The following is a 12,274-nucleotide window of genomic DNA, read 5'->3' on the forward strand; positions in this document are numbered from 1 at the left end:
TAAATTATTTAAACTAGTGAAAACAGCCGATCTACAAGCACACAACGTTGTGTGCTTGTAGATCTGCTGTTTTCACTACTTTTGTGCGACGGCCTTGTATGATTTGCGAAAGAACGTACAAATTTGGAGATACGAGATTTCCAGCCGAAAACGACGATATACTAGTGTTGTTGCTGCTCTTATACCACCATTATTACTTGGGTTGGTTTGGGCCAGACAGTAGCCCCCCGCGGGCCGCCTATTGGGGAACCCTGCTGTAGATATAGACAGTATCATGTTATTTACGGTATTTATTCCTCCCCCCCCCTCTCTCTCTTTCTCTCTCCCTCTCCCACTCAGGGTGATGTCCCAGGGCTTGGACGTTTCGGGTCTGTTCAGTGAGATGGTGAAGGCATGTGCAACAGTAGACGTGGTCCAGAAGAAACTGGTGTATGTCTTCCTGTGTTCCTATGCCAGCCTGAACCCAGAGCTGTCCCTGCTGGTCATCAACACTCTGAGGAAAGACTGCCAGGATCCTAACCCCATGGTCCGCAGCCTGGCACTCAGGAACATGACCAACCTAAGGTAAGCAGTGGTGTGGTGCAGTGGTGATTCAATGTTTGGGGGGTCGCGGACGTCGCTCGACACCTACTATACAGGTCTATTGATATGCAAATAGGCCAGTTTCTTTGCTAAACAGTTGCCGAGGTGTGAACTTCGGGGGGTGCGAGACCCCGGCTCAGAAAAGGTGCAACTGCAACACTGAAGGTAAGGTACTGTGTAGATCAGGGGTGCCCGAAAGGTAGATCGTGATCTACTAGTAGATCACAAAGGCTGTGCTGGTAGACCACATGACATGCCCCTAAAAAAATATAATTACAAATATAAAGAAATGTAAGGTGACTTGATTAATTGACATCAGGAAGGTGGCTTCTAAAGTAGGCAAACAAACTCCCAATCCAATGCTTTGTTTTCAAGAGTCAGTAGCATTACAAAGAACCCCAAAACATACAGAATGGGATGACTTTTTCCCCACACTATTTCCCATTTCAAGTGTGTTTGTTTTATTATATATAACGCCAGTGCCGCTATTCCAAAGACATTTTTGAGTGAGTAGATCATGTTGAGCTGGTCATTTTAAAAGTAGCTCTCAAGTAAAACAAGGTGTGGGCACCCCTGGTGTAGATCTTATAGTAACTCTTTTATCAAGAATGAGAAGGTGACCTCAAACGCCTTTTTAGTTTAAATTATTTTAGTGTGAATATAGAATATCAAATAGTTCAAGGAACAGTTTTTCAACCTTATTTCCATATATGGGTCACTAGTTACTAGTGAAGGCAACCAGACTATAGTACTTTTCCGAAGTTATTCCATCTTTCCAGATAAACTTTATTTTGCAGTTAATTTGTTACGTTATATATGTTTAATTTGACTTAGACTTGAATGGGAAAATGCAAAAATTAAGCTTTCCAAAATGGAGATGTGGTGATGGGTGTTTTCTTCTGTTCTACTGTCATTCATATTTTGTGAAAAAACTAAGTATGGTCTGTGTGTGTGTGTGTGTGTGTGTGTGTGTGTGTGTGTGTGTGTGTGTGTGTGTGTGTGTGTGTGTGTGTGTGTGTGTGTGTTGCATGTGTGTTGCATGTGTATTGTGTATTTGTCGCAGGATATATGTGCAGTCCCTCTGTACTGGACAAAGATGGAGTGAGTGCGGCAGCCATAGCAGGAGAGATGACTTCCTATCTGGCTACTAAAAACACAAGCCTCTCCCAGCAACTAACTGCCATCTATGAAGAGTAAGATACACGACTGACATCCCCCCACACTGTTCTTTTGGCAGTCCCCTGCCACACTGTGTCTCTATTAGATAGGCTGTTGGGCAAAGTTTGCTCTGGAGGAACGCTGAAGATGTCCATTGGGTTTATGAGCGGTGGTCACACCGTCTCCTATACGTGGCCGTGTGTGTGGGTATGCGTGCGTGTCTGTCTGTCTGTATGTAGCCTGAGTCTGTATGTAGCCTGCAATACCTTTTCTGACCACACATGTTAAGGGAGGGCCACTTTTGTTCAGGCCAGGCACACTCACACTCACACAGCCTCCACCGCTCAGTTCACACGCGTGCGATTTTTGTTTTCAGCATGCTGTTTGGTTATTTAGCGTTTCCTTTTTTTCCCCAGCTGCCGTTTGTCTTTCTGTTTCCATTTTTTCTCCAGCTGCTGTTGTATGGCTGCCAGTTCCCACCTGATGTTGTGCGGGAGTTCTGACCGCTCCAGACCATACTGAATAACTGCTAGCTTGCATAACGTCTTGAGACTAGGACTTAAGGCTAAGACATGCAGGTCACGTTTGACACGTGCTCTTAGGAAGATACGAGCTCCCACCACGTAACAGCTATACTTTGGAGACGGGACGTTCCCCTTGGGCTCAATCTTCTTACAGGTCGGCGTAAATTTCCACAGATCGGTGAAGTTCTGGTCGAAGCTCTTGGGGATGCCGCAACCAAACATGTGCAGCCCTCCATTGTAGGTTATAGCTACACCACTAATGGGTTCCTTTGGTCGAATATTTGTAGAAGGCTTGTTGAGCCAGCGTTCTTTCTCTTTGCCAAACATGGTGATGGTGTTGATCAGATGGTCCCCTGCACCTTCAAATGTAAACCTTAAAGGTCTGATGGTAGCAAAGTAATCTTCTTCTGGGCTGATGGTGAAAAAGTAATCCTCTTCCTCTGAAGCCGATGGTGGAGTGCTTCTGGTGTTAATTGAAGACTTTTTCCTTCTCTTTCCATAGAACTCCACGTCGCATCCCCATACAAAAACCGAATACATTAGCTCCGGGGGATCCTTTAGATTCAGCCCCTTCAGATGCCCCGTCCAATCAAACATGTTCAACATGTTAAGTCGAAATAAATGGGTTTGGTGTCTTGTTGCTCTGGAGAAGAATGAAGAAAAGAGACAAAGAAGTATGTTTCTAGATTCTAGAATCTTGGTTGAAAGAGTCCTGATGAAAACAGTCTTGAAGATGTGTTGGAGAACTGTGTCTGCTGAAGATTATTGGGAGCTGTTTTTATCCTGCTGGCTAGATGTTTGTGTCATACTGGTGAGGTCACATCTAAGTATGACATCAGTGACAGTTTGTGGAAGAAAAAAAAAAGTTTGTGGAAAAACTAAGAACAAGTATAGAAATACTGTGTAGTGTGTACCGATTTCAGTGAAACACACATTCACACTACATTGAGGAACAAATGCCAACCTTCTAAGAAGATGTCCCTATTATGTCACCAACAGGAGTCAGATTTTTGCAAAACTTTTAACATTGCTAGCTGCTCCAATACTTTGTGCCACCTTTTTCTGATTAGGAAGATGTCATGTGGGTCTATCCTGTGACGTCATGTATGACAGCATGTCTAGGGTTTCACAGCACACGGCTGTTTACGGACATTGCACATACTGCTCAGTACTCTGGCAAGGTTCTGAATATGTTCCCCAACATGAATGTGCTTACATATTGTACAGTTCATATAAACTATATAAATACATTATTCAGGCAAACTTTAGACTCATTTTTTACCGCAAGGCCCACCACCCAATTGCGCATCTGGAACTCAGAGCCACTCAGAGCCTGCCCATAGAGGTAATAGAGCAGACACGTAGCTGCTGCTGATTGGTGCGGACAGGGACTTTGCGGTGATATCAACTCTCCTTGAGCGATCCCAGATGTATGTGCAGCTTGCATACGCAATGCTGCCACCTTCTGGCGGAGTTAGGCTGTTTCCACTCTCCCAACCGGATCAGAAGCCCTAAATTGAAATGAGAAATGTGAGAAAAGTATAGTCGTTTATTATGCAATGCAGGGAAGAGGAACCTATTTGAAGGGACCAGCAAAACATGAACGTGACTGATGATGTGAACAATATTGTGTAGCAAGGTCAAAATACAAGGCACACTGTGTGTGTGTGTGTGTGTGTGTGTGTCTGTGTGTGTACACACACACACACACACAGACACGTGCACGCACAACACACACAGCCAGCTGCTCATTCATATTCCTTTACATTGGGATCGTTTTCTATCCCAAACACAACACAATGCTTTAACTGTTATTATTGGCTCCTTTCAGCACCTGCTTGTCAAAAAAACTTTCAAAAATCACGGTATGCGTTTTCACTGCAGGGAAATTTGTATTCTCCCGGGACTTTCAGCAAGAATTACTAGGTAGTTTGCCATGACATTTCGGACGCCAAAACTTCCGGCACACAAAATAAGTGGCCGTTTTCACACAGCGTGAACCGTGAATTTCAAAATTGCCATAATCTTTGAAAAAACTTCCAGAGGTTTGGCTCTGTGAAGATGGGACATAAGTGAGATAAATGTAAACGATTTCAAGGTCAAAGTTGATGACACAGTAATCTCTAGCAAGGAAGAGATTACCTATTTGGGCTGTATTCTTGACAAATACCTGTCTGGGGATAGCATGGCAACAATGCTGATCAAAAAAGTAAATCAAAGAACAAGATTCCTTGGCAGAATCTCCACTTTTGTCAACAAAAGTGCCCTCAGGACTCTTGCTGGGGCCCTCATTCAGTCCCTCTTTGACTATGCTTGCACCTCCTGGTACTCAACATCAAAAAAGCCACTAAAAATTAAGCTCCAAACCTGCCAAAACAAACTGATTTGACCTGGGGCCCATGAACCCACGTTTCTCCCAGACATTTTGCTTGGCTCAGCGTTGAAGACAGGGTTAAACAACAAAAATCGGATTGACTTTCAAAATAGTCAATGCAAATCTGCCCTATATGACCAAACATCTCCAAAACTTTAGCGACACCCACATCCACAACACCAGAGGGAGCGCACACAACGATCTGATAACACAAACCCATAAGACAGACACACATGGGTAAATTCTCCTTCTACAACACCCAGGTGTGGAATTCCTTGACTACCCTTAAAAATGTTGCTCGCTGGCCTCCTTCAAAACTGCCTTGATAACTCACCTTTCAGGAGGCCAGAGGCGGAGGTAGTTATCTCTTCTCCCATAGACAGGCAAGAAGTGAGCACCCCCCGTTACCTTAGCACCACCCCCTTTTTTCACCTATCCTGTACATAGTGTTTTTATAACTGCGATGATATTGAATGACATTTTTTATAGAGGTGTGTACCTGTAGCACATTTTCATGACCGAGTCAGTATGTTTTCCTCCTTTAATTAGCATAGACTTATCCTAAAATGATCTTGCTCATGGCTTTTGTATCTTTTGTTTGCCTGCAGAGACAAAGACCGCTTTGCATCGGCCGGCTTCACTGATGCAAAGTACAAGTATTTTAACCTGGTATTGACCCAGTAACAGTATTTGTGCACCACTGCACCCCTAACTTGATAAATAATACAATTTTCATTTAGGAATGTTGACACTACATACGTAATTACAGTGTATCTTTAAGATGGGTAATAGAGTACTGAAGTCCTGACTTGTTCATCCTCTTGGTCATGGAAGTCATTTATCTATGGAGAATGACATTGGATCATCTTGGAATCTGTGGTCCAAAGATAACAATTTGTCCCGGTGCTATTTGTCAGGAACAGGGATTGTGTTACATTTTTGAATTTGGAGCTAATCTCTCACTTTGACTCTGTCCTTATTTTCCCAGGTATGGCTACCACATCACAAAGAACTCCTATTTCATCTGCCATGACCAGGAGGTGATACGCAGTCTGTTTGAGCGCCTCCGTAACCACGGCGATGAGAAGGGTTCCTACCCGACTGAATGTGGACGATTTGCCATCACTGCTGTACGAGACCTCACCACAGGCTATGACAGCAACCATGCCAACAAGAAGGCGGTAAGGATATGCACAGACTCAGACATTTGAAATGCTCAATGATGTGTTGTTGTTTATCCATGATATTGGGTATTACCGGTAAGTATCCTTTTTTTTTTACATTTACACAATTTGTATTTAATAGCCTTAATCGCCTTTCTGACGAGAGGTGGTTGACGCTCTCCCCGCTGATCCAAGCAAGAAAGCCTGCATTAACCGCACTCTGTTTGTAAGGCGCTTTAGTCTTCCAGCAGAGGCTTTGAGATAGATACAATGATTTTTAATGTTGTGTCTTTTCCTCTCTTCTTTCCAGGTTCTCCCCACTTCCAGTTCCAGTCAGATGATCACCTTTTCCTTCTCCAATGGGGGCGTGGCCACCATGAGAACCAGTGGCACTGAGCCAAAGATAAAATACTACACAGAGCTCTGTGCAGCCCCTGGTAACAGGTAGGTCACCATCAAGACCAGCCCATGGCTCCTCAGTGATGCAGTGGACTGCCTATTTACATTTTATATGTTTAATATCACTGCCTCGCTTACAGTTTCTGTTTCTCTATTGCTTTCTCTTTCTCTGTCCTGCTCTTAGTGATGTGGCACAGTTGCAGAAGGAGTTGGATGAGTTGGTGGAAGCCATTATTGAAAACTTCTTCCAGCCACAAAAGAACAAATTGCAACCTAAGCCAGAGTAACCTTAACATACAGTTTATACAGTTACAGTTCATACACTCGGTGGCACACACACGTGAGCACTCGCTCACACACACACACACGCACACGCACACACACACACACACACACACACACACACACACACACACACACACACACACACACACACACACACACACACACAGTGATGATGTTACTGTGGGTATGCATCTTGCCTGTGTCTCTGACAAACTAAAATCCAAAAGGACGCTTTAAACTCACTTTAGGCGTCTTGGGGACAATCCATATTTTCACCCTGGTAATGCTATTGCTTCAAGTCAAACCAGTCAATGCCTCTTTATATATATATATATATATATATATATATATATATATATATATATATATATATATATACAGTATATAAGATTGCGTTAGACCAGAAATTGCCGGATTTGACCGATTTCTATTGACAAAGACCGGAAAATATAAACGTCATCAGACATATGGACCGGTTGAAAATGACACAGCAATTCATTAATATCGCCGCAAATCCCTCTCTCTCTCTTTCTCAATGTCTCTCGATCGCTCTCTCTCTCTCTCTCTCTCCCCCAAAGTTGCACAAATACACACGGGTTAAGTTAGACTTATTATTTCCTGTTACTGATAACCTGTGTAAAACCAGTAAGACTCCCTAATCGGGAGATAAGCGACCGTAGGTCACTTATCTCCACAAATAGGGCAAAATTTTGTTTTTCCAAAATCTTCCTGATCCATGTTAATGACATGAGTGTAGACATAGTGTGTAGTGATTTTTGTGATTTTAGGGCAAAATCTGTAGGAGCAGTGTCCAAAAATGTGTTTTAAAAATCGGCCTGAAGGTGGCGTTAGAAGAGGGGCATGTGAGAAATGAGGGGTGGGGTCTCCGCGTTGCCTTGGCGGACGAATAGGTACCGGGCCCGGCTCTCCCGGACGCTCCTAGCCCGAGTTACGGCATTTTATGTGAGCTGCAGTGGAGGGGGGGGCGCCACCACTTTTGCATCCGTTCTGGAGCAGCAGGAGTGGGTGGTCCCCAGGAATTCCCCGTGAGCAGCCCCGTTGGGGTGGTCATTTGGTCATTTTTGCACATGTGGTCATTTTTTACACCTGGGGGCCCCCCAGGGACCGGGGGGTCCCTGGAGCATCTCCCTACTGTACATGCCTGCTCACCTCTCGTTGAACATTAATTGCAATCTGCGTTAGTCTGCCCTGTCTGAAAATACCTTTATGCAGCAAGAAGTTTGTTTGACATGTCTACACATCAGTGATTTTCCATGAACATAGAACATTCCATAGAACATCAAGTAGTATGAGAGTAAGCTTTTGAATTCTGTTGGCTGACTTCAAAATAAGAGCAACTTGTTATCTGGTATGTGTTTGATGAATAACAAAGATCATCATGAACAACATGAACGTACAAATTGATCCGGAATATGTTGTAGACAATAATCGTAATAAAATCAATTAACCAGTTTTGTTTAGTTGAGGCTTTATTTACTAAAGCATAATAGACATTCATCAAATGATCTGAAAAATGGGAAACAGGGAAATGCATACATTTGTGCATACTGTAGATTTCTTCAAACAAGGTAATAGGCTTCGATTTCTGACAGCGTGTCGTGCGTTCAAATCCTGATCCCTTTGCTGCATGTCACTCCCTCAGTTTTCTGTCTACCTACTGTACTATTAAGAAAAGGGCAATGCATACTCATTTTATTTGCCTTTACTGTTGCGCGTATTCAGGACTCAGTCCAATCATGCATTGTGTGTTATCACTGCAAACTGGCCCATTCTGAGAGCCTTGTTGATTTTTTTAGCTTACTACATAAATCATGATGTGACAAAAATCCTAAATGTGTTGGGGCCCACTTAAATTTACTGCCAATTAAAAATGCCCTCGGGTGGCATTATTGCCATTAAATCTCCATATTTATTATAGCACGCCCATGCACAGATCATGCACCATGTTTGTGCAGGCTGTTCACAGCTTTCAAACAAAAAAAAAGATTGGAAATCCGTTCAGGCATTCTTGAGATAATAGCCATTATGTTTTACATGTAAATGTAAACAAAGATGGCTGCCCTGTATAAAGATGGGGTTGTATGGGGGTGGAACATGCAAAATCGCGATTGAAATCATGTTTACTAGATTTAATTGGGTCCAAAAAAAAAAGAAAAAAAAGAATTTAACCCTTTCTAAGTAAAAGTCGCCCAAAGTCGCTTGGCAGGGAACTCCATAGTGAGAAAGTTGCTCTAAAAGTCGCCTGGCAGAGATAAGAAGGAGTTAAAGGGATATTCCACTTTAAAAAAAAAAAAAAAAAACACTTTGGTCATTTTATCATCTACTCAGGCTTTTGTGAACACCCTGTACAGTTTTTCATTTGCTTGATTTAGATATTTGATATTCATTTTATCAGACACTCGCCATCCAGGGCCCATTCCTATACAAACCCATCGTAACTTCAAATATTTTAACCATGATCAAAAACACATGCCTTGTTCTGGTGAATCATACTATCCTCCTAATATGTGAGCTGCCTATGTTTTTTCGATAACTTTTCAAAAATATGAAAAAAATGAAAGTGGAATTTAAATGACCACTTGTGGTTCCTGTGGAGGGGACTCACCACACTAAAGGCTACAGTAAGATCATCACAGCCTGCTCACAGGCATGCTCACACACACACACACACACACACACACACACACACACACACACACACACACGTGCACGCACAACACACACGGCCAGCTATTACCAGGCTAGTTATATTTTCACACATGTCTTAACTACTGTAAATGGGCTTGTTGATTTAATAAGCAGTTTGAAGTTTAACTATTTGTCTTAATTTATTTTTTACACACTGTTGTTTAGATGTGCCAGTTACCGTTGGGAAACATAATGCTGTTACAGTACTTAAATTAGTCTTAATAACCACTTGATTGTACACTTAATTAGTGGGTTTGTTAACAGTACAGGTTGTACAGTCAAAGGTTATGCTTGAAGGAAAACATAAAAGGTTTGTTGATTTATGGTATCCTCTGCCCATGTTGTTGTACCCATATATTAAGTATTTACAGTACTTGTTAATGTTTGGGTTACCACATATAAAACATTTTTTTTAAAAAGTCTAACATTTCACTTGCATTTCTATTGCAGTTACTGTTCTTTGGTAATGGTATTGTGAAAAGATATCTAGAAACCATTTATTGTATGTCACCTTACATACACCATACGTTCCGTAGGTTTGAGATACAGAAAATTATAACTGATAACTGAGATAATCGTTAAAAATTGAAAGATTGAGAGAGAATTGTATGAAGATAAATTAGGTTAAATTTCCCTACTGCTGTGTCATTTCCATGTTTGTTTAATACAAGGACGCAGTGCCACCAAGTGGAAACACCTTCCTCAGAGCCTTGTATTCTGACCTTGCTACACAATATTGTTCACATCATCGGTCAAGTTCATGTTTTGCTGATTCCTTAAGTTCCTCTTCCCAGCATTGCATAATAAACGACTATACATTTCTCACATTTCTCATTTCAATTTAGGGCTTTTATCAGGTCCGGAGAGTGGAAACAGCCTAACATGACTTCGCCAGATGGTAGCAGCATTGCGCGTCTGCAAGCTGCACATACATCTGGGATTGCTCAAGGAGAGTTGATATCACTGCAAAGTCCCTGTCCGCACCAATCAGCAGCAGCTACGTGTGGGCTCTATTACCTCGGGCTCTGAGCAGCTCTGAGTTCCAGATGTGCAATTGGGTGGTGGGCCTTGCGGTAAAAGAATTGTCTAAAGTTTGCCTGAATAATTGATATCGTTTATATGAATGTAAGCACATACTGAGCAGTACTGAGCAGTATGTGCAAAAGTTGGGGTCCGTAGAACAGCCATGTGCTGTGGACACTAGACATGCTGTCATACATGATGACGTCTTACATGACATCACAGGATAGACCCCCATGACTTCTCATCATTATATATTTCATAATCAGAAGTATTGGAGCGGCTAGCAGTGTTAAAAGTTTTTCAAAAATCTGGCTCCTGTTGGCACTATAATAGGGACATCTTAAAAGGGTGGCATTTGTTCCTCAACGTAGTGTGAATGTGCAAAGTTTCACTGAAATCGGTACACACTACACAGTATCTCTATAGGTGTACATTTTTCACCAACTGTCTGTCACACGTCACACTTTTGCCCTGCTCATATTGGAGGGTTCGGGGGGATGAAAGCAAACCTTTCCATGAGACCTGGTAGGTCCGGTCCGACAGGTAGGAGGCGAACCACTTTAGTGCCGTCCAGGTGATGCCTAGGTCAGCAAGGGCGTCCAGGAGCAGCTGATGATTCACTGTGTCGAATGCCGCTGATAGATCCAGAAGAATCAAGACTGCAGAGTGGGAGGCAGCCTGGGCAGCATGGAGTGCTTCTGTGACTGCTAGGAATGCCGTTTCTGTGGAATGGGCCGGTTTAAAACTTGACTGGTTGGGATCCAGCAGGTTGTTCTGAGAGAGATGGAGAGAAAGCTGGTTAGAGACCACACGTTCAAGGGTTTTTGAAAGAAAGGATAGGAGGGATACCGGTCGGTAGTTCTTGACGTCTGAGGGGTCAAGAGTTGGTTTCTTGAGGAGTGGTGGGGGATGTGGGATATGTGACGTAACGAGGAAGCGAGATACAGTTTGGAAAAAGGTGCTAAATGTTCACAGATAAATTAATGATACTTAACGGCATCGCCGATTTGCGCTGCTTCACACGTTTCCTCGCTCTCCTAGTGCAGTTCGGGGTATCTTTAAAGAATCTCAACAACATCTGAGCGACGCTGTATTCGTCCAAGATCAGACAGTGGTAGCGTTGCGTATCAGAGAGAGTGAACTAAGGAGCAAGTGACCGCATAATTACCGACGTCAAAATACAAAAAGAGGTGATTTTGGGGTCCTGAGAGGGGCTAGAGGTAAGGCTTGAACAGGGGACCTCTGGAATGATAGACAAAGGCCTTACCAGGTGAACTATGCACAGCTCTGCACAGCTCTGCACAGTGAGAAAATATTACTTTGAATGTTTGTTTTAGAGGCAGAAGAATAATTTGCATAAAACCTGCAATATTCATTGAATTATTAAAAAAGCATGTTTCAATAAAAAAGATCTGACAGATCTTTAGATATTGGTCCAAAGTACAAAAGAGTTCTGTGCACGTGACGCGAAAATTCCGGAATAAAAGCGGGTTTAAGCGTTTTACAAACTGCTCAAAATGGCGGAAAATCGAAGGGCGGAGCTTACTTTACAAAGACACAGATGTCTTCTGCTTGAGTCAAGGCCCGCGTGTAAGCAAGTGGCATGACTTATGCCCCTTTAAAGTTTGAGTTTTCAAACGCTTCGTATAGCGCCCCCTTTGGCCAATTGGAGTAAGATTGCTTTCAGTGATATTTGGACTAACCCTCTACATATTTGCCAAATGCCATGAACGTGTCACTTTGCATGTATGATTTAGAGGCAGAAGAATAATTTGCATAAACTGCAACATTCATTGAATTATTAAAGAATAATGTTTCGCTTTAAAAGAAATCCAACCAGACAGTTTGACCGTATTGGTCCAAAGTTCATGTAAAAAAAGTTTCATATAATTCAAAATGGTGGGAGCATAAGTGTATACAGGTTTCATTGCTGTACCTGAAACAGGGCATGAGCTATACCTGTTCAAAGTTGGCATTTTTCAAAGGCTTCCTACAGCGTCACCCTTTGGCCGATTGTTGAGAGCTTCGCGTTTTTGGCATAGTCCTCTGCCATACTG

At 42.6% G+C, this 12,274-nt stretch overlaps 1 protein-coding gene across 2 annotated transcripts in view; it reads left to right on the forward strand.

Annotated features, from left to right (window-relative positions):
* The first annotated feature begins 424 nt into the window (after nucleotides 1-424).
* Nucleotides 425-12,274, forward strand: part of ap4b1 (adaptor related protein complex 4 subunit beta 1) — a 50,011-nt gene continuing 38,161 nt past the window's right edge. Inside the window, exons 1-2 of one of the 2 annotated variants that reach the window (XM_080733408.1) lie at nucleotides 425-564; nucleotides 1,646-1,775. In XM_080733408.1, coding sequence (XP_080589534.1) covers nucleotides 1,651-1,775 — 125 coding nt within the window. In that variant the 5' untranslated portion in view covers nucleotides 425-564; nucleotides 1,646-1,650. Of the gene's footprint in view, nucleotides 565-1,645; nucleotides 1,776-12,274 lie in introns of those variants that run through there. The other variant, XM_080733409.1, reaches the window with a different exon arrangement.

Source organism: Nannobrachium achirus (assembly GCF_963921795.1).
Source record: "Nannobrachium achirus genome assembly, chromosome: 9".
Classification (NCBI taxonomy): domain Eukaryota; kingdom Metazoa; phylum Chordata; class Actinopteri; order Myctophiformes; family Myctophidae; genus Nannobrachium; species Nannobrachium achirus.